Below are 22393 nucleotides of genomic sequence, written 5' to 3' on the forward strand. Positions count from 1 at the left end.
TTAAGTCATGACTGAATTTATTAAGTCCCAAACAAACACCACCTAAAAGTACCTAGAAAAAGACTTGCTAGTTGTTACCAAACTAATATACTTAGGAGGAATACTCTTACATTTATTTCTATTAAGACCAACAAAACTCACTACTTAAGAAATCTATAACCCAGCCTCTATGCTTTTGCTAGTTTTACGCTTCTTTTGCTTGAAAGTTTTATTAAGTGTAAAAAACTCTAACACTGCGATGTTGTCTAAATGGTTATGGAGATATAAAAATGAGCACTCTAGCCTATGGAGAAGGGTTATTAAGGTAATTCACGAGACTAAGAACAATTGGGATACGGTTCCTATGAATATATAACAGGAGTATGGAAGAACATTGTGAAATCCAATAATGAGGTCATGGTGGCAGGAGCTTCCCTGAAACATCTTAAAAGGGGTAGTTGGTAATGGCTCGGAGGTGAGACTTTGGCTCGTTAGATGGATCAGTGACGCCCCATTAAAGGACTCACTGCCTAACCTCTTTAAACTAGAAAAAGAGAAAAGGTGTGCTGTCAAAAGAAAGGTTTATTTATGCTTCCAACTCTTTCAGTGACTGTTGGAATTGGGCTAGGCAGCCTGCTTCGGTGAAAGAGATATCTGAATGGTACAGATTGACCGGCTTGCTGGGCGGCATGGCGTTGACTGATGGCGAAGACAAGTGAGCATGGGTGGGGGCAAAAGATAGAAACTTTTCTGTTAGAGTTGTGAGAGAGTTTCTCTCTAGTGAAAATGACTACAGTACAAGGTTTGTTTTCAAATGGAGCAAATGGGTTCCAAGGAAATGCAATATTTTTGCGTGGAGGGCGGCCATGGATCGTATCCCCACACGTGAGGCGCTGCGAAGACGTAACTGTGGGATATCAGACCACAATTGTATACTCTGTAACGAGTGCTTGGAGACTACAGATCATTTGTTTTGTGCTTGCGGGGTAGCAGCTCTAGTCTGGAACTTCATAAGTGGCTGGTGTAAGGTGAGGCAGATCTATGCTTTCACCTCTAAAGACCTTTCTGGTGGTTCACAAGTTTGCCGATATTGGCAGGAATAAAAGAAAGGTGCTAAAAGGTTTAATCATCATCGCTTGTTGGCGTATATGGAAAGCGAGGAATAAGAAAAGGTTCGCAAATGTTAGCGTGAGGATGGAAAGCATTATTCACAACATAAAGTCCCTTGGTTTTCTTTGGTATAGGAATATAGCAAAACAATGTACGATAACGTGGGATGATTCGGTTTGTTTCAATATAGTGTAAATATTGTAATTTTTCAACCAACTAGTTGGCCAGGTTGAGTGTTAATAATAGTTACCTTTTAAAAAAAAGTGTAAAAATAATAAAATAATTGTATTTAACTATTAAAATATTGAAAGGGTAATTAAATTATTTTAAATTGGACGAGGGACGGTTTATGTTATTAGTTTACCCATAAAAGATGGTTTATGCAAAAATTTTCAAAGAGGGATGGTTGGTGAAAAAATCAACAAACCACAGGGACGGTTTATGTAATTTACTCTGCATTATTAATATAATTAAGAATACAATAAATGAAAATTAAATTATTTGAGGTTTGGATAGACATGATTGTCATGGGTTAGGCATGACTAGACATTATTTAAAAGTGTCAAAAGGTCCAACTTTCCACCAATATAACCGTTGCCAATAGTTATTCTCCCATGTGATTCCCATGCCACCTTGGCATTTCATGCCTAGCCCACCATGCTTAGCCCATGCCTAGGTGTTGGCGGCGGTGTTACCGCTAGGCATGGACCATGCCTAACTCATGCCGGCTTCCATTGCCACCCTCCTAACAACCATCACAATACTCCTTAACAACGTAAGAGTTTAAAGTAACTATACAATATACAAGAAAGCCTTTTTTCAGGTATATCCCTCCATCATAATCGTCGTTTCGTTTCCATTCTGACCTTCAGTATAGCATACCAAACACAACCTAATTGTTAAAAAGAACATATTTAAATTACCACGAAAGCTAAGCAAACTCACTAGCCAAAGCTTCCCAATGTAGACTCGGTTTCCACTCAGCTTCCAAAATGACTTTCAGTATCTCTTTTGCTACTATTTTGCTTCCGATAGGTGATAAATGCATCCCATCACTGTCAATTGGAACATAATTAGTCGATCATAAACTAACCTATCTTATTAATTAGTTAACATGTAATGAATCCATTTTGTTGCCTATGGCAGCTATACAAAAAAGGTAACCAATACAGATGGCAAAAAGGATGGGTTGGGTAATGGGTCAACCTATATAAATTTTTAGTATCCAAATTGGTAAATATTTCGTTAATCGTAATGTGTTGGGTTAACCGGTTATGTTTAAAGATTAAGAAAAAAAAATGTAAATTTGCAACGTCACTCTAACGTTTTTTTTTTTAATTATAAAAATTATGACGTTTTATGCTGCAAAACTTTGCATGGCTTTTGGCCCATTTGACATGTTTCATATGCTACCTTTTGATTTTACTCTATAAAGAAAAGAATATAATTAAAAGTTACAGTGGACCATTAACTTTATGGCGGTCGAAACAAAGAGTAAGTGAGTAACTCGAATAAAAATAAGAATCTAGGAAGTAGTACTCATGAGCAAAATATTCGAGTGACAATTTATGCAAGTATATGAAAGCTACTCACGTAAAGCATGTGGTCAACCAACCGTCTTGTTTCTTAAATGCGTTACACAGATTAATAGCCTTAATCCCTATCTCTCTGCACAATTCTACACAAGCATCTGCATACTTTTGGCACAGTTCATTTTTGCGATGATCAACACTGAAAACACAATTTTAAGTGTCTATGAGAATTAACAATAAGAAGTAGAAAAAAGAAGAAAACAAGAACTTAGCTCAGTAATAATCATATACCCCAAAACATGTAGCAGCTGAGCCTCATTAACAGGAGGAGCAGTGAGAAATATTACGCGTGTCTTCTCTGACAGGTTCTGTTGTGGGTTGTATTAGAATGCATTACTTGCAAGTATGATGCAGGCAAGAATAACACCAAAAATGCTTTTTAAATGATATATTTATGCGCAATTAGTTTGACTGAAATCATTGATCAAAGTTTGTCTCTTGCTTGATCATGTCCAGTGCACATTCAATGAGTCAAACTAAAACTTGAGCAAGAATAATGGTAAATGCGTCAAGCGTGCGAGTTAGAAGCAGCATGAAGTCTAATTTTAATGATTACAAATTGCAAACATATTTTTATTACAAAATTTAGAGTTTTAGACTATCATATTACCATTGCCTCTGTAGATTTATAAAATATTTGAAAAACTAGTCATCGCTTCACATCGCGCGGGACAGTGCTATGTTTACAGGTCAACTGAAGCGAGCCTAGACTGGCCTGTTTCCACGTGTAGCATGGAATGACCTGGTTCAACCAGTTACCCAGTCGACTTATCTTGTCACCTATAGTAATTAAAGACATTAAATATGATAGTAAACTTTACCTTGAGACGGATACCTATTTTCCTCATGTTGTCGATATACTCAGGAAGAGGTACATGAGTAGTTAGGCCATCTGGGCGAGGAAGCACTGAATCGTTACCACCAAAATAAACTATCACCAGAGATGGTTGAAATGCATCATCCTAAAAACAGACAAGTGGGATGAAAACAAACATAAATATTAAGGATGGGTCAAGTTGGTTAATCTTTTATCTCTAAATAGTAAATGGGCCAATTTAGAAAAAAGTTAGTAAACAAGAAATGCCAAAGTATACATTTTATCCACACAGCCTCAAAAATCACTTTATGCAAACAATTATACTAATGATTTAATAATAAAACTTTTTAAATTATATTTTACTGACTAATTACTTATAAGACGGTTAAAAGAACTTTGTGCTAAAACACTTCACGTCAACCCAACGCAAACCACCCATATCAAAATCTAACCAAACACAACTCGTGACTTTGCCATCTCCACTGACAACTACTACCTTATTAGGCACTTTCTAAATATGGGGCAAAGGGATATAACATGGTTTTGCCTTCTATCTGGCACCTAGATCGAAGGAATTACCTTTGGAAAAACTTGATCAAGCACTTCTACGGCTTGCCTGGAGTTCCAACCACCATATCCTCGCAAAAATATGTCTGCCTGCACCATTTGCATGTGAGCGGAGATTTATTTACAGAAATAACAAAAAACATTTACTTTTGACTGAATGTTGTTTGGAAGACATTATCAATCCTATTCAACCACAATACTTCTCTTTTACAGTCTTTGGAAAACCTTTAATTAATTTGAGTAGATTGTAAATGAATAAAAATAATAATCCAATCAGGAATGATCATGTAAACAAAATCCCAACAAATAGAATAACCAGTTACATCACGTGCCTCGTGTACAGTTCAATTAGATTTGACTACCCATATTTATGACTATATGTATTATTGCTAACAGAGCCCCAAACACCATCCGCTTATCCTAATGGAAACTGGATAGAATCAAGATAATTATCTATTCATACGTGATTTATCGCTACTTGTAATTACAGTTCCCCAACGGTAAAAAACAAAAAGAAAAAGAAACAGTTTGTGCTATTAGAAGCAAACCAATTAAGAAATTATAAGATAAAAAAACTTGATGCCAACAACTTAGACGAAATGCAAGACTCTCTTGGTACTTGATGAGAAAGATCCTACCACAGCAGCACAGCAACACATACTGAGCCATCAAGTATCAGAAACTTCTAAATAAACATCAACCGGTATAAGTTCCATTAAGAACGGATATATATATATAGAGGAAAGTTATTTGTAGTACATGTACTTTTTATAGTACATGTGTAACTTAACTTACACACTTCTTCTTTCTTCTTCCTTCCATCTCTGACCACCACCACCACCATGATCATCTCCGACCACAACCATGATCCTCCGGTGACGGCGACCATCTCCGGCGAGACTTACACATGTGTAACTAACTTACACATGTGTAAGTACAACTTTTTTTTAGCATTTTAGCGTTTAAAATTTCTAGGTTTTTTCCTTCGCGAGACAACCACCACCGGCCACCATCATCTCCGACCACCCAGCGAAGGCGCCTGCGCCGGCAGCAAGGGCGGAGCCCGTACCGTAGCACACCGACACCATCTCTTGGATCGCCGCCCATCAAATCCATACGATTCCCATATGCGTCCCTTGACGGTTAAGTTTAGAACGGATAAGGGCCTCTGGCCCGTACCGTAAACACCCGAAAACGAACTTGATTCTCGCCGGAAAGTTAACTTACACATGTGTAAGTTGTACTTACACATGTGTAAGTTTCGCCGGAAATAGTCGCCGGAGTATCATGGTGGTGGTCGGAGATGGAAGGAAAAAGGAAGAAGAAGTGTGTAAGTTAAGTTACACATGTTACACATGTACTATAAAAAGTACATGTACTACAAATAACCCACCCCTATATATATATGTATATAAGGGTGGGTTATTTTGAGAACCATCAAAAAAAAAAGAACGCGAGAACCAATCTGGGCCACACATCTTATCTCCTTTTTTCTCTCTCATCACTTTCATCCAAATTTTTCAAAACGTTTTATCTCACAAACCGTGCATCGTTAGACGAAAAAAAAACCATGGGTAGTCTTAAAATTTCGTCCTCTTTCATTAGAGATGCGACTTGATATACTTTTGACAAACTTTTAAATTTCGAAATATTTTTTTTTTTTTCGAATTTTTTTTTTTACCTGCACATGTGTAGGACATACCTACACATGTGTAGGATGTATAACCTACACATGTGTAGGATGTGTATGATGTATACCCTAGACATGTCCTGCACATGTGTAGGACGTCCTACACATGTGTAGGATATACATCCTACACATGTGTGGGATTATCGCTAAAAAAAAAAATTTAAAAAAAAATCGAAATTTAAAAGTTTGTCAAAAGTATATCAAGTCGCATCTCTAATGAAAGAGCACGAAATTTTAAGACTACCCATGCTTTTTTTTTCGTTTAACGATGTACGGTTTGTGAGATAAAACCATTTGAATGAATTGGGTGAAAATGAGGAGAGAGAAAATTAAATATCATCAAGATCAAAATCAATGGTCAGGATTGGTTCTCGCGTTCTTTTTTTTTTATGGTTCTCAAACTAACTTTCCTCTATGTATATATATGTAACAGAAATTAATGAGAATAACTTTGTAAAAACATATGACAACGGATGAATAGATCAAACTTGAAGATCGTTTCTATATTCTGAGAAGTAAACCAAATCTTTGTCATGTAAGAGAGGCTCATTTTCTACCTTTGAACATTTAAAGACCTTTATACATGCACATAACATCTTGCTGGTGTATTACTTTGACCTCTGCCAACTGACTAGGTGTGAAACTGGCCTAAACTAAGTTAAGTTTATTGCTAGAATTTAAATCGCTCACCAATTGATCATAGATCAACTGATACCGCCACCATATGACCACATGGGCACACAGATGAAGGTTGCAGATCACAAATTCAAATCTTGCTAAAGGCAAGTGGAGAAACTATATTTTGGGTACCAAGACGGTACATGGACCAGAGGGTTCCCACCCATTTACCCCTTTTTTTTTAATTTAAATCGCTCAGACACTATGATGTAGACATGGATAACAGATAAACAAAGTTCCTCATTTCTGTTACAACATGGGTATTTCTTCGGCATATGGGGAAGACTTCTCTTTGCATTGGTTGAACCGCAGAGCATGAATCAGAACACATTAACAGCTTTTGCAACAAATTTTTCTCCAAAAGAGCTTAAAAAGACTTTTAATTTACCAGAGTAAGAAATTAGTTTTTAACTAGCACACCTCTAACTAGCACAAAATCAATGTTGATTTCACTCACTCTGATATTAATCATTTCTGAACCAAAAAGGAACAACTATCTAATACCTATGGATACTATTATATAAAGCAAAATGGTCATATTAGCCCACCGAGTACCTACGACTTTGATCAAAAACGCCTTTACCCATTTTCTAAACCCGATTCGAAGACCAAACAAACCTTAACACTTGGAAACACCAAAAACCACCTCCTAATTACATGAAAACTTAATACACTAATACAGTAACATTCTTAATTTTACAATCAAAGAATTATATATATATACATAATATATACCAATCAAGAATCAGGAAAATATCTCCTTTATCAACATTAACTTCATTGTTTGCTGATTGCAAGAAATCAAATGAAAAATGAAAATAGATAATGAATACAAACCTTACGAGCATAGATGTCAGCAAGAATGGCACCCCAGCCTTCCTGGGCAAAGCTAAATTCAACAATTGAGGAACCAAATAACACGAACTGTGGCCTTCTTGGTCCGACCATTTCTGTCTCTCCTAGAAGTTAACGACACGTGCTGGAAATAACAAGTGGCTGTCACTTGTGACTTGCGCAAGATGCTATATTAGATCACTTGTTTATGGCAGTACTCTAAATCCGACTAGGAAGTGAGTTTTCCTTAAAGTCTCAAGTTTGAGTATTGTCTATCTCATTTAAAAGTATTTTTCATAAGGAGTGGCCTAGGAGGTGAGTTTTTTTAAAGTCTCAAGTTCGAGTATTGTGTTTCTCATTTTAAGGTATTTTCCATAAGGCAAACGTTAGAGGTTTAACGATTTGTTAATTAAAATTGCCTCCAGCAAGTCTCAATCGAAACTAACTTTTAAAAAAAAAATCACTTGTTAACACAAAATAATAAGGGACTTTTTTTTTATTTTAACCATTAAGTGAAGGAATTGATAATTGACTGAATGAATAAATAATGTTTCGATTGTTTTTTTTGTTTATTAAGTTAAAAACAAACATTTTTGCTAACTTGATAGATTCTTTGATTAAGTCATAACTGACTTTATTAAGTCTCAAACAAACATTACATAAGTTAAATACCCAGTACGTATCATCTTAAATAATTTAAAATTATTAGTTTTAGATAATATAATTTTGTAGATTTATATATTGTAAAAAAATATAGAGATGTCACATAGGATAAAGACCTATGTGTTAATTTTTAAAAATAGCTTTAAATTGTAGAAGACTTTAAAATGTTAGGATAACTTTTAATATTTATATAGATAGATATTTTCTTATGATTTATTTAATATTATTAATTTATTAATGGTGTGGACATAGAATAAAAAATTAATTAACAGGTTGATGTCGTTGTTCCTTAATTAATTTCTATATTACGTGCAAGTTAATTTATGGTTTAATATATTTTTTTGAAATATATAAGCTAAGAAAATGTATGAGCTAATGAGCTAATAAGTCTAATAATTTGGGTTGGACAAACATTATATATATAACAATCCAAAAGTCAGGTACTACAGTACTTGGTCGGGTTAACTGTAGCAACTTGCTGCTGTTTCAACTCAAAACCGATACTGTAGCAACTCAGTATTTGGCTCTTTTCTTTTTCTTTACATATTTTGAAGAACATGTACATGTACTTATTGTTAAACAAATTTTCAATACTATCCCTACACCAACACCAACCCTTTCCAAAAAGCTTTTGAAAAAGACCAGCTACTCTTCATCAAACAAATCTCTGACAGCTTCTGCCGTAAATAGTTGACGTCTTTTTACACAACCTTAACGAAAAGCGTTCATCACATTCTCACCTCCGCATAGAACATCCAACACCAAATAGGAATACAAACTTGGAAATGAAAAGAAAAAAATATGATAGTAGAGAAAGGACATGATTTATCAAATGACGGCCGGAGAAAACTATGAGCTGAGTTTGGAGGGCACGTGTGAAACCATTAGCTAGTTGTCTTCAATATATTGTTTCCATCTTTCCTTTTTATAGAGTATTATTTTCTTTTGAAAAAACAACCTAAATATACACACAATCTTTTTTTTTTTAAGAAAATTTCATTACATGTGGTTTTCCATTTTATCAATTTTCGCTCTTATGCTTTTTTTTTAATCAGTACATCATCCTAAAACAACTTTTTTAATCAACAAACCACCCTCCATCCACACGCCGTTTAACTCCCTTTGTTACCCCCCTCACGTGCGTACCACGTGAGGGTATTTTTGTATTTAGCCACCCAAAACCATCAGTATATACCTATATTTATATCTATTTCTCTTTTTCTCTCACCTAACAAACGACTAAAAATCCCCAAATCAAAAAAAACCCTTATTTCATTCCATTTTCTTATTGAATATCCTTGTGGTTTCTCAAATCCAAATTCGATGGTGTTCTATGATAAAAGCATACTCGATGATGATGGAAAACCAATTTTTAGGTCTAAAGATTTTGATAAGGAAGACGAACAACACTTGTATAATGTTTACAGTGAGTTTTTAAATGATTTTTTTTTCGTTTAATATATGCAAGATAATGGGTTATACCTATATGTATGTATGTATGTATATGTATATTTACTTCTTTTTTGTTTTTTTTTTAATTTCAGATCGTTATGATTATTTATTTTCGATAAAGATCAACCATGGTGGATTCTTCACAGCTTCTCCAGGAAGGATATATTATAATGGGAATGAGGCAGTTGTGGATATCATAGATGGTGATAAGTTTTCTATTCATGAATTTAACCATTATGTCAAGAAGTTAGGTTATGATTCAAGATTGGTTATGTATTATCACTATTTACAACCAGATAAAAGTGATTTAGATGTAGGGTTGAAACCATTTGCTTGTGACAGAGATGTGATAAAAATGGTTTCTTACACTAAGCAGTTTAAATTGATTGAGATTTACATTGAGCATGCTATATCAAAAATAGGGGATTGGGAGTATATAGGGGAAACTAGTGTGGTTATTGAAGACCTAACAGAAGATAATGAGACTTTGCTTAATTTGCCTAAACAAGTTGTTCAACTTAAGTCTAAGGGTAAGAATAAACCTTTCATTAAGCCTAGAAAGAGTTTTACTAGACTTTTAGTCGAAGGCCCAAGTCAAGAAAGCTGTGAGAATAATTATTTAGGCAATGTAAATGTTGAGACCCCAAGTCAAGAAATTGAGAATTTGCAGCAAAATGTAGTTAAACCTAAGCCTAGCATTGTCATTGAAGACATAACAGATGATGACCATGTTAAAGATCCAATTGAAACCCCTCCACAACAATGTGATCCGACTGAACATGTTGTGCAAGATAATGACCCTTTTAGGCAAGATAATGATCCAATTGATCCAAGTCAAAATGATCCAATTGATCAAATTATTCCTGACCATGTCCCTGCTAACGTGGATGAGAATGAAAATGAAAATGATGTATATGTTCAGAAAGATAATGAAGATGATGAGCTTTTAAGGAAACATTTAGAAACAAGTGATAAGGTTAATGATGTGGAGGTAGATATGTCTAGGTTTAAGAAACATTTTCAGAGGAATGATGAATGGCTTAGAAAATCTGTACAAGCTGGAGTGGGGGATTTACAGATTAATGAAGAGGTGGTGGGTATTGATTTTGAGCAATATGATAGTGGTGCCTCATCTGAGAGTGAAGGTGGTACCAGCAGAAAGAAAAAGGTTAGAAGGATTAAGAGGGTAGTGCATGCAGAGGGTAAGGAAGTGGTTGGACCTTTTTATCTTGAGCAGGCTTTTTTGTGTCCAAAGCAAATTAAAACCTTGGTCAAAAGTCATGCAGTGGACACTAGGAGAAATTTGAAATTTGTGAAAAATGAACCAGATAGAATTAGAGTTAGATGCTTTGGAACCACACCATTTTCAAACAAAAGAAAAGAAAAGGAATCAAAAAAAAAGAAAAGAAATATGATCAGGGAGTTGGTGAAAAAGTAAATAAGGGTAAAGGTGTAATTGACCAACAACCCACTTGCCCTTGGACATTGTTTGTATCAAAAACAAAACAAGATAAATACTGGTTTGTGAAAACCCTTGTAGAAACACACACTTGTCTTCAAACCAGAGATATAAAATTTGCAAACTCAACTTTCCTCTCTCAACACTTGAGTGACACCCTTACATCTAACCCTGAAATAAGTGGAAAGGCCTTACAAGACCAGTTGCAGGGAGAATTTAGGCTTGGAATAGACAAACAAGTGGTGTACAAGGCTAAGAAGAAGGCAATGGATAAATTACAGGGTGATTTTGTGGGAAAATATGCAAACTTGAGAAACTATGCTGAGGAATTAATGGCAAGAAATCCAGGAACCACTGTCAAGATAGAATCTGAAATGCCTCCCAATCCTGAATGTCAAACTAGGATTTTCAAAAGACTATACATTTGTATTGGAGCATTAAAAGAGGGGTTTAAAGCTGGTGGTAGGGAACTGTTGGGGTTGGATGGGGCCTTTATGAAGGGACCTTATCCTGGGCAAGTATTAACTGCAGTGGGTGTGGATGGTAACAATGGTATATACCCCATTGCATATGGCATTGTAGAAGCAGAAAACAGAAGCTCCTGGACTTGGTTTATTTCATGCCTTGGAGAAGATTTGGATTTGCAACAGATGAGCAACTTTACCTTTGTTTTCAGACAGGCAAAAGGTAATAACTTTGTACTTTAATGTGAATACTTATGTATTTTGCTATATTAGTTTAAAACTGTATTTTGTCAAAACTGTTAGAACTGTTTAATTTTATTATGTAGGGTATTGTCCCAGCTATTGAAAGCTTATATCCATGTGTTGAGCATAGATTTTGTTTGAGACATATTCACGAGAACTTGAAAACCAAATTTAAGTGTGGGGAAGTGTACAAGGAAATGTTGTGGAATTGTGCAACAAGAACAACTCTTCCTGAGTTTCAAACTGCAATGGAAGAATTCAGGGTTGCAGATGCAAGGGTTCATGATTGGTTGAGGGCAATTCCAGCCAAACACTGGGCTAGGAGTCACTTTTCAGGTACTGGCATTACCTCTATGTAGTATTGTCTTATTTAATGTGTATACTTATGAATAAAATAAGTTAGTATTTTAGTAACTTGGTATACTTGTTATATATATTTACAGGAAGGCCAAAATGTGATATTCTTCTTAATAATATTTGTGAGTCCTTTAATAGTAAGTTGGTAGATGCTAGAGATAAGCCAATTATAAATTGTCTAGAGTACATTAGAGAATATATGATGAAAAGGATTGTTGTTGTTCAACAAGTAATGGAGAAATCTGTTGGACCATTGACTCCCACTGCAACCTTGATATTTGAGGCCACAAAGAAAGAAGCATTTAAGTACAATGTGGAATGGAATGGTCATGACTTGTACCAAGTAAAGGGTCCATGGCAAGACCAAGCTGTGGTAAACACAACTACAAAGGAGTGTAGTTGTAGAAAGTGAGAATTAACTGGTTTACCTTGTAAACATGTTGTAACAGCAATTTGGAATATGAAGGATAATGATAGGAAACCTGGAGAGGCTGAAGATTGGGTTCACACTGCATATAGACTTGAAACATGGAAGGAGGTCTATGGTCACAAGATTAACCCAGTCACTGGTGCTTCTACATGGCCAAGAAGTGCTTGCCCATACAAGTTGTTACCCCCACACCATCATACACAGGTTGGAAGGCCATCAAAGAAAAGGAAAAGAGCTGCTGATGAGAAGGTGAAAGATTTAAGTGTGACAGGAGGTAAAATGTCTAGGGTTGGGAAGACAGTCACATGTTCTAAATGTAAGCAACAAGGGCACAAGCAAAGAAAGTGCAAAGGTCAAAGAGATCCAAGTTCAAGTCAACAAACAAGGCAAATAAACAGAAGAAAAAACCACAAAGTTATACTCTTTTACTTTGTTACTTTGTATGCAGTTTTTATGTACATATATTAACTGTTTGTTCTACAATTTCCTGATAGACAAACTGAAGGGGTGAGTTCAAGTCAGGCAGAAGCTACAAGTCATCACATACAAAGAAGCCAACCTCAAGAAAGTCAATCTCATGCTGGCAAACAAGCTCAAGGAAGCCAGAGGTCCAAAAAGACACAAGCAAGTCAACCTTCTGGCAGTCAACAAACACAAGGAAGTCAACCTAACCCTGCTTCATACCAAAGAACAAACACCAGTCCAAAAGTGGTTGTCAAAAGATTTTCTAGAATGAATTGATGCAATTGGGATATTATTCCACTTATCTGTTATGACTTGCTATTTTGTTTTGCAATTAGGATATTATGTTACTTATGGTATGTAATATGACTTGACTGGTATGACTTATCTATCTATATGCCACTGGTTTGTAATATGCTTTGGTAAATTTTGGTGGAATGAAATGCAGAATTTAGTGGCATGAGATTTAGTCACATATCTATCTATATATATGTCTGCAAAATTTTGTATCATGAGATTTAGTCACATATTTATCTTTTGTACAAAATGAAGGTTTGGTGCAGAATGAAGGTTTGTAGCATGAGATTTAGTCACAAAATGAATGTCCATTTACCATTTCTAACAATTAGCATATATCCAAATTGTGTACCAGAATGAAGGTTTGTGCAGAATGAATGTCCATTTACCATTTCTAACAATTAGCATATATCCAAATTGTGTACCAGAATCAACAAAGCATTACCATTTCCATTCTAAAAGATTACAACAACCATAACTAAAAGATTTCAATTCATTTAGCATAACTAAAACATTAAAACAACACCATTTCCATTCTCAAAAAATATGACAAAATACCCACTTCCACTACAAAATATATTTCCATTCTAATTACCAAAAAAAGAACAGAAATACAAACAACAACCAACTACATAATAGATACATCTTGAGCCTCCAAACTTGTTTGTCTCTTTCACGCAATGAAGCTTCAGCCTTGTTTTTTGATCTTAATAAGCCAGGGATAATATCAACCGATCTAGGGCACATTTGAGGATCCATCCAAGAAAAATACCCACAATTGTTCACCTTGCTTGAACATCGATAAAATCTTCTCCTAGGGTTAAGAGGGGTCCATGAAGTTAATAGAATTGCTGGATTTCCACACGAACAGAAGACAACCATTTTGGTCAAAATAAAAAGAGAGAGAAAATGTGGGTGAAGAACCTTAATTAAAATGGAGGGAAGAAAAAGGGGGAAAAGAAATAGGGAGAGAAACACAATTTGGGGGGAAAATGAAAGGAGTTTGGAGGGAAAAAGGTGGTGTACGTGTATATACTGATGGTTTTGGGTGGCTAAATACAAAAATACCCTCACGTGATACGCACGTGAGGGGGGTTACAGAGGAGTTAAACGGTGTGTGGATGGAGGGTGGTTTGTTGATACAAAAAGTTGTTTTAGGGTGATGTACTGATAAAAAAAAGCATAGGGGCGAAAATTGATAAAATGGAAAACCACAGGGTGATGTAATGAAATTTTCTCTTTTTTTTTTTAACATACATTAGTTATAATGAAAATATTGGTAAATTTTTGTATGCTGATTCGTATTTTAGGTCCTTTTAATGTATCATTTGGACTCAGAGCTTAAATCTTCATCATTGGTTTGGTTGCAATTTATACAATTTACTACAAACCCAAATAATAGAAAATTGTTAGTTATTTTTTATGATATTTTTAAGGAAAATGCTCATATATACGTTCATTACTATAAGGATAATGATTATTATGCCTAATTGGTGCGTTTTAAAATATGTCTAAGAATAAGATGATGACACATTTTATAATGAATGATAAAGATTAAGAGAGAGAAAACTCATAATACATATGTCAAACATCTAAAGTATTAGGCATATGTTTAGGTTTATGTCTTAGGCATATCAATCATTTTCCTTACTATAAAATTTAACTTCATTTGTGTAAGAAATGCAACAATAATTAAATAGTTTAAGATATGAGAATGTGCTTGAGCACATTAACTTCCTAAACACCGCTTTTAAATTTTATTTTGTATTGAACAATGTAGAAGAAATCGCTAGCACTTTAAATTGATTGTTAGATGGATTTTAAAGTATAAATTAGGGGTTGAGTAACATCGAAAAATTTAATTGTTACTAAAAATTATAGATTATAAATATAAATGTTGTTAAATAAAACTTAAATTTGATATCGAAAAATAAAGTCGGGTTGCAGCCGCAGCGAAGCGCAGGTGTACCCACCAGTTTGAAACAAGTAAAGAAATCAAGGATCTGATCAAGAACCATCTCGTAAGGTACTTGTATTTTGAGATTTTCTCGGACTTTGAAGTCTTAGTTTTATTTTAGGCATTCAAATTAGAGTAGAAAAAAAAAAGTAAAAATAAAAGTATGATAGTAAACGGTTAAAAATATGCATTAGAAGATAGTTCTAAGTTGGTAAAATATGACAAACACTACCATCTGGTCCGACCGATTCAACCTTGATCGCCTTCAATTTTATTCGAAGTACTAGAGTCTGATTCCGAAAACATTTACGGCATACAAAACCAAAAGAAACAACATCATCAGTTCATCACAATTAAGCTCAAAAACCTTTTATAGTTGAAGCCCAAGCCCAAAAGGTGAAACACATCACCTCAACCCATAGTCCCATACTATTAACTGAAGTTTAGATTTTATTAAAAAAAGTCCAAAGATATATTAAAAGATAATATATTAAATTGTCAAAACCGTTTATATGTATCAGTTATTTAATAGGGTTGCATAACTAGAGTGATTTCTAGTTTTCCTTTTTATCCTTTATCTATATATCTATCTTTAAATTATATTATTAAATATTTAATTACTGTATATAAAAATTTAAATTCTTGAATACATAAGTGATTAAGTTCTATTGTTTTACTATTTTATATTAATTAATATTTATATATGGAAAGTGAATATAAAATGATACCTAAATTTAAGTATGCAATTACTCACATATGAATTTTTTAATGCTTGTTGTATAATAATTACATCATATGACCCCTATGAATTTTATAGTTTAAAAAATGATATGTGAGGAATTCTATACGTAAGCTTAGCTATGAGACAATATTATATACACTTCCTCCTTTATATATTTATTTCATCTAATAATATTTATCTTTAAGTATGTACCAAACTACCAAAAAAATAAAAACATAATCATTATCTAGTGGTCAGGGGTATCTTATAAATCCATTATGTGGGACCGGGGTTGAGTTTACCCAAGGTCTCAAGTTCGAGTCTTGGGGTTCTCATCTCAAAAGAATTTTTCATGAGAAGGTGGTTGGAGGTCCAGAAAATCTCTGGTTAAAATTGCCTCCAACACGTCTGAATCGAAACTCACTTTACAATATATATATATATATATATATATATATATAATCCTAAAAAGGCTACCAACACTTCTTGCCTGCATTTATTAGCCAAAAGTTACAGATAGATTTTAGTTTTTTTGGAACAACTAGCTAATAGTTAGCATTCGAGATATCACAAACAATTAGATAATATACAGAGCTTGAACCATGTATGCCTAGGATGAAACTTGGGGCTCTCAAAAATCCCTGAATAATCAACTCCTACAAATATACTTAAAATTTGAATCTAAGTGGATCTTCTTTACACAAGAATTTGCATTTTTTTGAAAAATCATCAATCACCGCACATCGCAAAATGACCGCAATCTAAGTTACATTAATATTACAATTTTGGACTATGATAAAGGCACATTCGGGGTTTTCCATATTTGGCCGTGGAAAAAAAAAAAAAAAAAAAGAAAAAAAAAAAGATTCTAAGTTCAACATGAAACAGAAAATGGGGTTTTCTTTATATATTGTACCAATGAGTTTTATCATGCCCGTAGTGGGTTTCTTCCTATAGTGTTAGAAAAATGATCGAGTGTTATCACTCGTAGCATGATGAAACCGTAGTTGTCTCCAGGGATCTTAATTACGGTTAAAAAAAAACCAGATGTTCGAGGACATGCGAGACCCCTTTAGCCGGGTATAGTTTTCCTTTCATCGAAAAGGTGGATAACTTCTTGGTCTTACGAGCAAAGTACATAGCCTTTAATGTTGCAACTTGAAGATGCCATTTTTTTTTATAAAAAAAAAGTAAAGATTTGATTCACAAAACCTCTACAAAGTTGTGGCTAGTAAAAAAAAAAACATACAACATCATACTATATTAGAATTACACCAATCCTTCCAACTACATTCTTGAAACTTTTTGTCATTCATTACTTTTCTATAGGCGACCCAAAAGATGTCCTTCAAGACCTTCCTAGCTTTATTCATGACCCAAAAGGATTAATGGATGTATTTTAAAAGATAAAAGATTGATATATATAGTGTAATTTAATCATTAATATTAAGAGGGTAGTGTAGAATAAAATATATTAAGGGGTGGTAAGTGGAAATATTATATAATTTTTCAACACTTTTAAAAGTTATGGGTTTTTTTTGTTACATAGTATTGATACTAAATGAGAAAGTTTTCCAAGACCGCCTGAATGAGTGTAACCCTCCCTTGTATCGACTACACCGCTCTATCGGGCTGATCTAAACTTAGATTATATCATCCAAAAATTTTCCAATTGGCAGCCTTATTCATATCCGCACCAATCAAAATTTCTTATGCTTCATTCTTGAGTTTTTTTTCCAAGAAAAAAAAAAAGGAAAGATAAGAATTTTTACCTTTTTGCATTCTTGAGTTCTTTTTTTTTCCAAATGAAAAAAAAGTGAAGGGAAGAAAAAATCAAGGTTTTTTTCCTCAAAAGTTTTCTGGCCATTTTGGCTTGATTTGGATAGAAACTCGTGGAAGGGGTGGTTGCAGGTTGCAGGTGGTGGTTTCCGGTGGTGGTTGCAGGTGGTGGTTCTGATTGTTTAGATTATTTTTCTTTTATTTTCCTTTCAAACTCAAGAATGACTTTATAAATGTAATCTTCTATCATTTCTTCCCCTATCCAATTTTCTTCTTTCTTTTCTTTTAATAAAAACTTAAGAATGCAGTGTTAATGATCAAAACATGTCTTGCATTTGAGAATCCCAGCCATGCTATCATCATCAATCCCAATCCGATACAAATCAGACTTTCACATGTTTATTAGATCTTAATCCTGAACATATGCTGAGAAGTGAAAACCCTAAAAATTCTTGCTACATTCCTTACGTTCATCTCGTCTCATTATAATGCAATCATCACATACAAGTGCGAGAGGCATGGGCCGATATTGGGAAAGGACACACCTATAAAAATCCCACCATTCCTTGCCTTTTTAACATTACCGAATCATAATGATAAACAAAAAAGGAGAGATCGAAGTTACCGAGATGCCTATGAATAATTGTATATCACGATATGACGTTATATTATGCATGGCAGGTTCACATATATTTGTAATTACTTAGTATTGGTATTACTTACAACTCATAAATTAATGGCCCGATCTACTAAATGACCTCCAATTGCCGGAAGACCCATAAAAAAATAGGGAGGGTGATATACTTACCATTTTTTGATGGATGTATCACAACTATACGTGTATGACCAGCTTGTACAGTCAGCTATACGATTTATACATTGTGGTAAATTAATCAAAAATGATAATACGAATATCACTTTCTTAGAAAATATTGCGAGCCTAAACGTTGACGTTACCGTACAAACATTTATTAGTGTACTCATTTGTTGAATATTCGTTAAATATTAGGTCTTTTAGCTACATACCAACAGCTACAAAATTAATCAATTAACATTATAATTAATAGTCATCCGTGTAGTTTTAGAATAAGATAAATTATCGTTAAGACGATATATATACAAAATATATATAAAATTAAACAATAATACAAAAGTCATAAAATCTTTTTTTTTTTTAACAGCGATTTAGTAGTTAGGAATTAGAATTCGAGATACGAGATGAAACTCAAGACTTTCGAAACCCTAGTAATCCACTCCTACAAATGTAGAAAATGAAATTCGAACTCTAATAAATTTTTCGAAAATCTATTTACTTGAAAACGGATTAACCATTTCTATTTGGTTTCTTTAGCACATTATCGATGTCGAATGTCTCGGGTTAAAACTTGAGCGTGAATCTAATTATAGTGTTTGGTGTATAAATTAAGATTGTTGACAAATCATTAGGTTCTGCGGCCAAACAGGTTGCCATGTTACTTTAAATTAGTTTTTTCTAGATATATATGTATTTTATTGTGCATCAAATCATTTATGCGAGCTTCGCAGAAATTTCTGTTGGATATATATATGATTTGGAAGTTTTCCTTGTTAAACAACAATCACATACCAGCAGGTCAATTATATATATAGCATGATATATCAGCCAGAATCGTCGTTGGTTATAATACTTTGTCGTTATTTTTGTCTTTTGGGATTTGTACCCTACAAATCGTTTATTCTTTTCAGAATTTTAGGTTTTTGAGAGTCACAAGTTATAACTATAACTATCTACTCTAACTTCTAACTGTGTCTTTGTGCGCGTGTGTGTAATATAGGGATTGTGCGTAAATGATTACAAAAATCTAGTATACAAAAGCATTTGCAAAACCAATATTTCGGGTTCTCAAACCCGGCCAGGGCTTCCCAAAAAAATTTATGTTGTGTAATCTTAACCGTTCCTGAATATATATGGTGGAGCTTGAGACTGATAGATCTTGGCCTTCAAATTCTTGTCTGAACAAAATGATCCTAAAAATGGAGATAGACGTTTTTCCATCATGGATTTCCTTTGGAATTGAAGTTGTGTGTATGAAAAGGCACGTCGATAAACCCAAATTTGACGTTCGAAACAAAAAAGTTTCAAAATATACCGTACAATACTATTTACATCTACATTTACTGATTTACACATTCAATACCCAAGTAATAATAGAATATAGTCATAAATAATAATCAACTTTACATATATATTGTGCGTATGTATATTGTAATTGTTTGGTTTGCAACAATACAAAGTTTCTTCTTACTTTTGGCCTATTAATTCCTACTTGTGTTTGTTTTTATTATGAATTGAAGGCACATCATTATTAGACATTTAGTTAATTATCTACCATAAATATATATCCATCGGCTTCGAGGAAACTTCCGTACGTTTGGAAGTTTGGATACTTCAAAACAAGTCACGTGCGAACTCGGATTTCTTATTGATCTTCTTGAACTTTTATTATACAGAATGATTGGTTCGAACGACTTGTTGAGTATATCTTGGATTCATTTTATTATTAGTCGTGGCAAGTTAAGATTATCAAAGCAGGTAAGTGTCTCATCAGGAATATAAACCGATCAAATTAGGCTTAACAATATATGACCCACCAAATAGGAATGTTTAATGCCTATCGGTATAATACGTGCCGATGTCTTGCTTCATGAAACGGACTTGTACGGACTATTAAAGGTGTAAATGACAAGTATATATTGCATGCTTAAAAAAACCTTTTAAAATTGATAACTGAGTGTGTTTTGTAACTATATAACTTTTGCATGTGATTCGAAATATGCACCAAAATATTTACTTTTCATATCAAAATTGTTAATTAAACTTAAAATGAAACAGGACTCTAGAAAAAATCTATTTTTTAATTCACCCTCACAAATATATATGAGGAGTGAAATTTAAACCTGTTTGGAAATTTGTTTGCATAAATTAAACTACAATTGACAATAAATTAAATTAAAAAAGATGAAAAAATAATAATAACATAACAATTCAATATTAAATAATAACAAATGTAAACAAAGTAGCAAAAATAAAATTAAAGTTATACAAAAAAACCGTATAGTTTTTTTTTTTTTTTTTTTTTTTAAGAAATTTACTAAATAAACTTGATTTATTAATTAAAGATAGAAATTAGATTAATAATATGAATGATAATGAATAATAAAAATTTAGGTTACATATATATAAAAATTTATTGGGAAAGTATAAACTTTAAAAAAAATTGTTTTGATATAAAAGGATTTATGATAGAGTTTTAAATATAATTATTTATTTAATAAGCAAATAAAAAACTAAAACAATCTAAAAAAAGAAAAGTAAGCTCTGGAGTAATTAGGAGAAAGTGTTAGGCCTTAAAAGAGCTTTAAGGGGTGTCAAGTGTACCCCCAACCTTCTCTTTTAGTTATAACATATAGATAGAAAAGAATGAAAGATGTTAGATGAGGAAAGAAGTTGAGAAAAACAGTTGGATATTCCGATCTCCTAAAGTTTTAACTAAATACAAATTCTTACCCGTTTTTCTTAGATTATATGTTATACGTGTGTTACGTCTGAAGAAAGAAAAGAAAGCCAAAAACAAATTTGCAGCATGTTAAAAAAAAGCCCAAAAACAAATATGTAGATATAGTAGAAACTTTTAATAAAGTTATAAAACTACATACTAATTTATCAACAAAGACTATCTCGAATGTTTTGATTTTCTTCGGGTTGTTCTAATCCAAAATATATGCAAAACACGGAGTCGTAGATGATGGTTAACATGTGTTGGCTTAAAATTTTCAAAATGAACTAACGTGGTACGTCTTATTTTTTGTATTTAAAGAATAAACCATAATGAACCTATAATGGACAACAAACTAAAAAAAAAATACTTTTTTTGTTGTGAATTGGTGATGGTTTTTTCCTATGTTATATATATAATATATAACTTTTGAGAGAGTTTTAACGATAAATAGATTTATTTTTTATATTTTAATAGAATAAAAAATATATATAATTAATTAGGAGGGAGAATGATAAAAAAAAATTATTTTTTATTTTTTAATAGAATAAAAATATAGGCTGGTCTAGAAATATTTAACTAAAAAAATATAGAAAAATAAAAGATTAATTATGAAGGATAATTAGGTTCTAGGAAGAAAATTAGGGGTGACAAGTGTACCCTCAACCTCCTTTTTTTTATAATACTAGTGTTCAAGTCCGTCCAATGAACGGGTAGTCTCAAAAACTAAAAACACATCTGTAGGTAATTAACAATCACACAAAAAGACTTGATCTCAATAACAATATTTAATAATCCTATAATAAGCTCACATCAAATCATAAGTTAATTAAATATAGAAATCACTTCAAAAGCGAGTTCAAAAAGAGAAGGTAAACCTACACTTATAAACCATCGACCAATAATTCACGCCCGATGAATTAAGAAGCCAACGTTCTCTTTTGTCACGATCGGCCACCTTTCTTATTTAGGTCCAAGCCACCACTCAGAGCTCAGTGTGGTCGCATCGATATGTTAATTAGTTGCGGTTGATCGATCGAAACCCTATTTTTTCGGGTCCAAACCACCACTCCAAATATAGGTCGCCACAACTCCGAGTTGAATCCTGAAAAATAGGATTGGATTTTGTTGGTATTTTAGTGTAATTGGGTTAATTGTTTATTTAAGTCATAATTATACATCATATAAATTTGGTGGTGCGGAGAGCACGCTTATATGAATTTATTATGATCTGCCCCTAAGAAACGGGAGTCCGGGGGCAACACCCCCAGGAGCGGGGTCCAAGGGGATCTGCCCCTTACAAAAC

The 22393-nt window shown here is 33.4% G+C and overlaps 1 protein-coding gene across 1 annotated transcript; it reads right to left on the reverse strand.

Moving 5' to 3' along the window:
* Window positions 1-1891: 1891 nt before the first annotated feature.
* Window positions 1892-7500, reverse strand: LOC122592823 (GDSL esterase/lipase CPRD49-like). Its single transcript, XM_043765138.1, has 6 exons — window positions 7271-7500; window positions 4078-4155; window positions 3503-3643; window positions 2913-2989; window positions 2683-2820; window positions 1892-2144 (listed from the first exon to the last, which is right to left on the reverse strand). Exons 1-6 carry the CDS (start codon window positions 7379-7381, stop codon window positions 2021-2023), a joined length of 669 nt encoding a protein of 222 aa, XP_043621073.1. The 5' UTR covers window positions 7382-7500; the 3' UTR covers window positions 1892-2020.
* Between the last annotated feature and the right edge of the window lie 14893 nt (window positions 7501-22393).

The sequence above is a fragment of the Erigeron canadensis genome, chromosome 3 (genome assembly GCF_010389155.1).
Source record: "Erigeron canadensis isolate Cc75 chromosome 3, C_canadensis_v1, whole genome shotgun sequence".
NCBI classification, from domain to species: Eukaryota; Viridiplantae; Streptophyta; class Magnoliopsida; order Asterales; family Asteraceae; genus Erigeron; species Erigeron canadensis.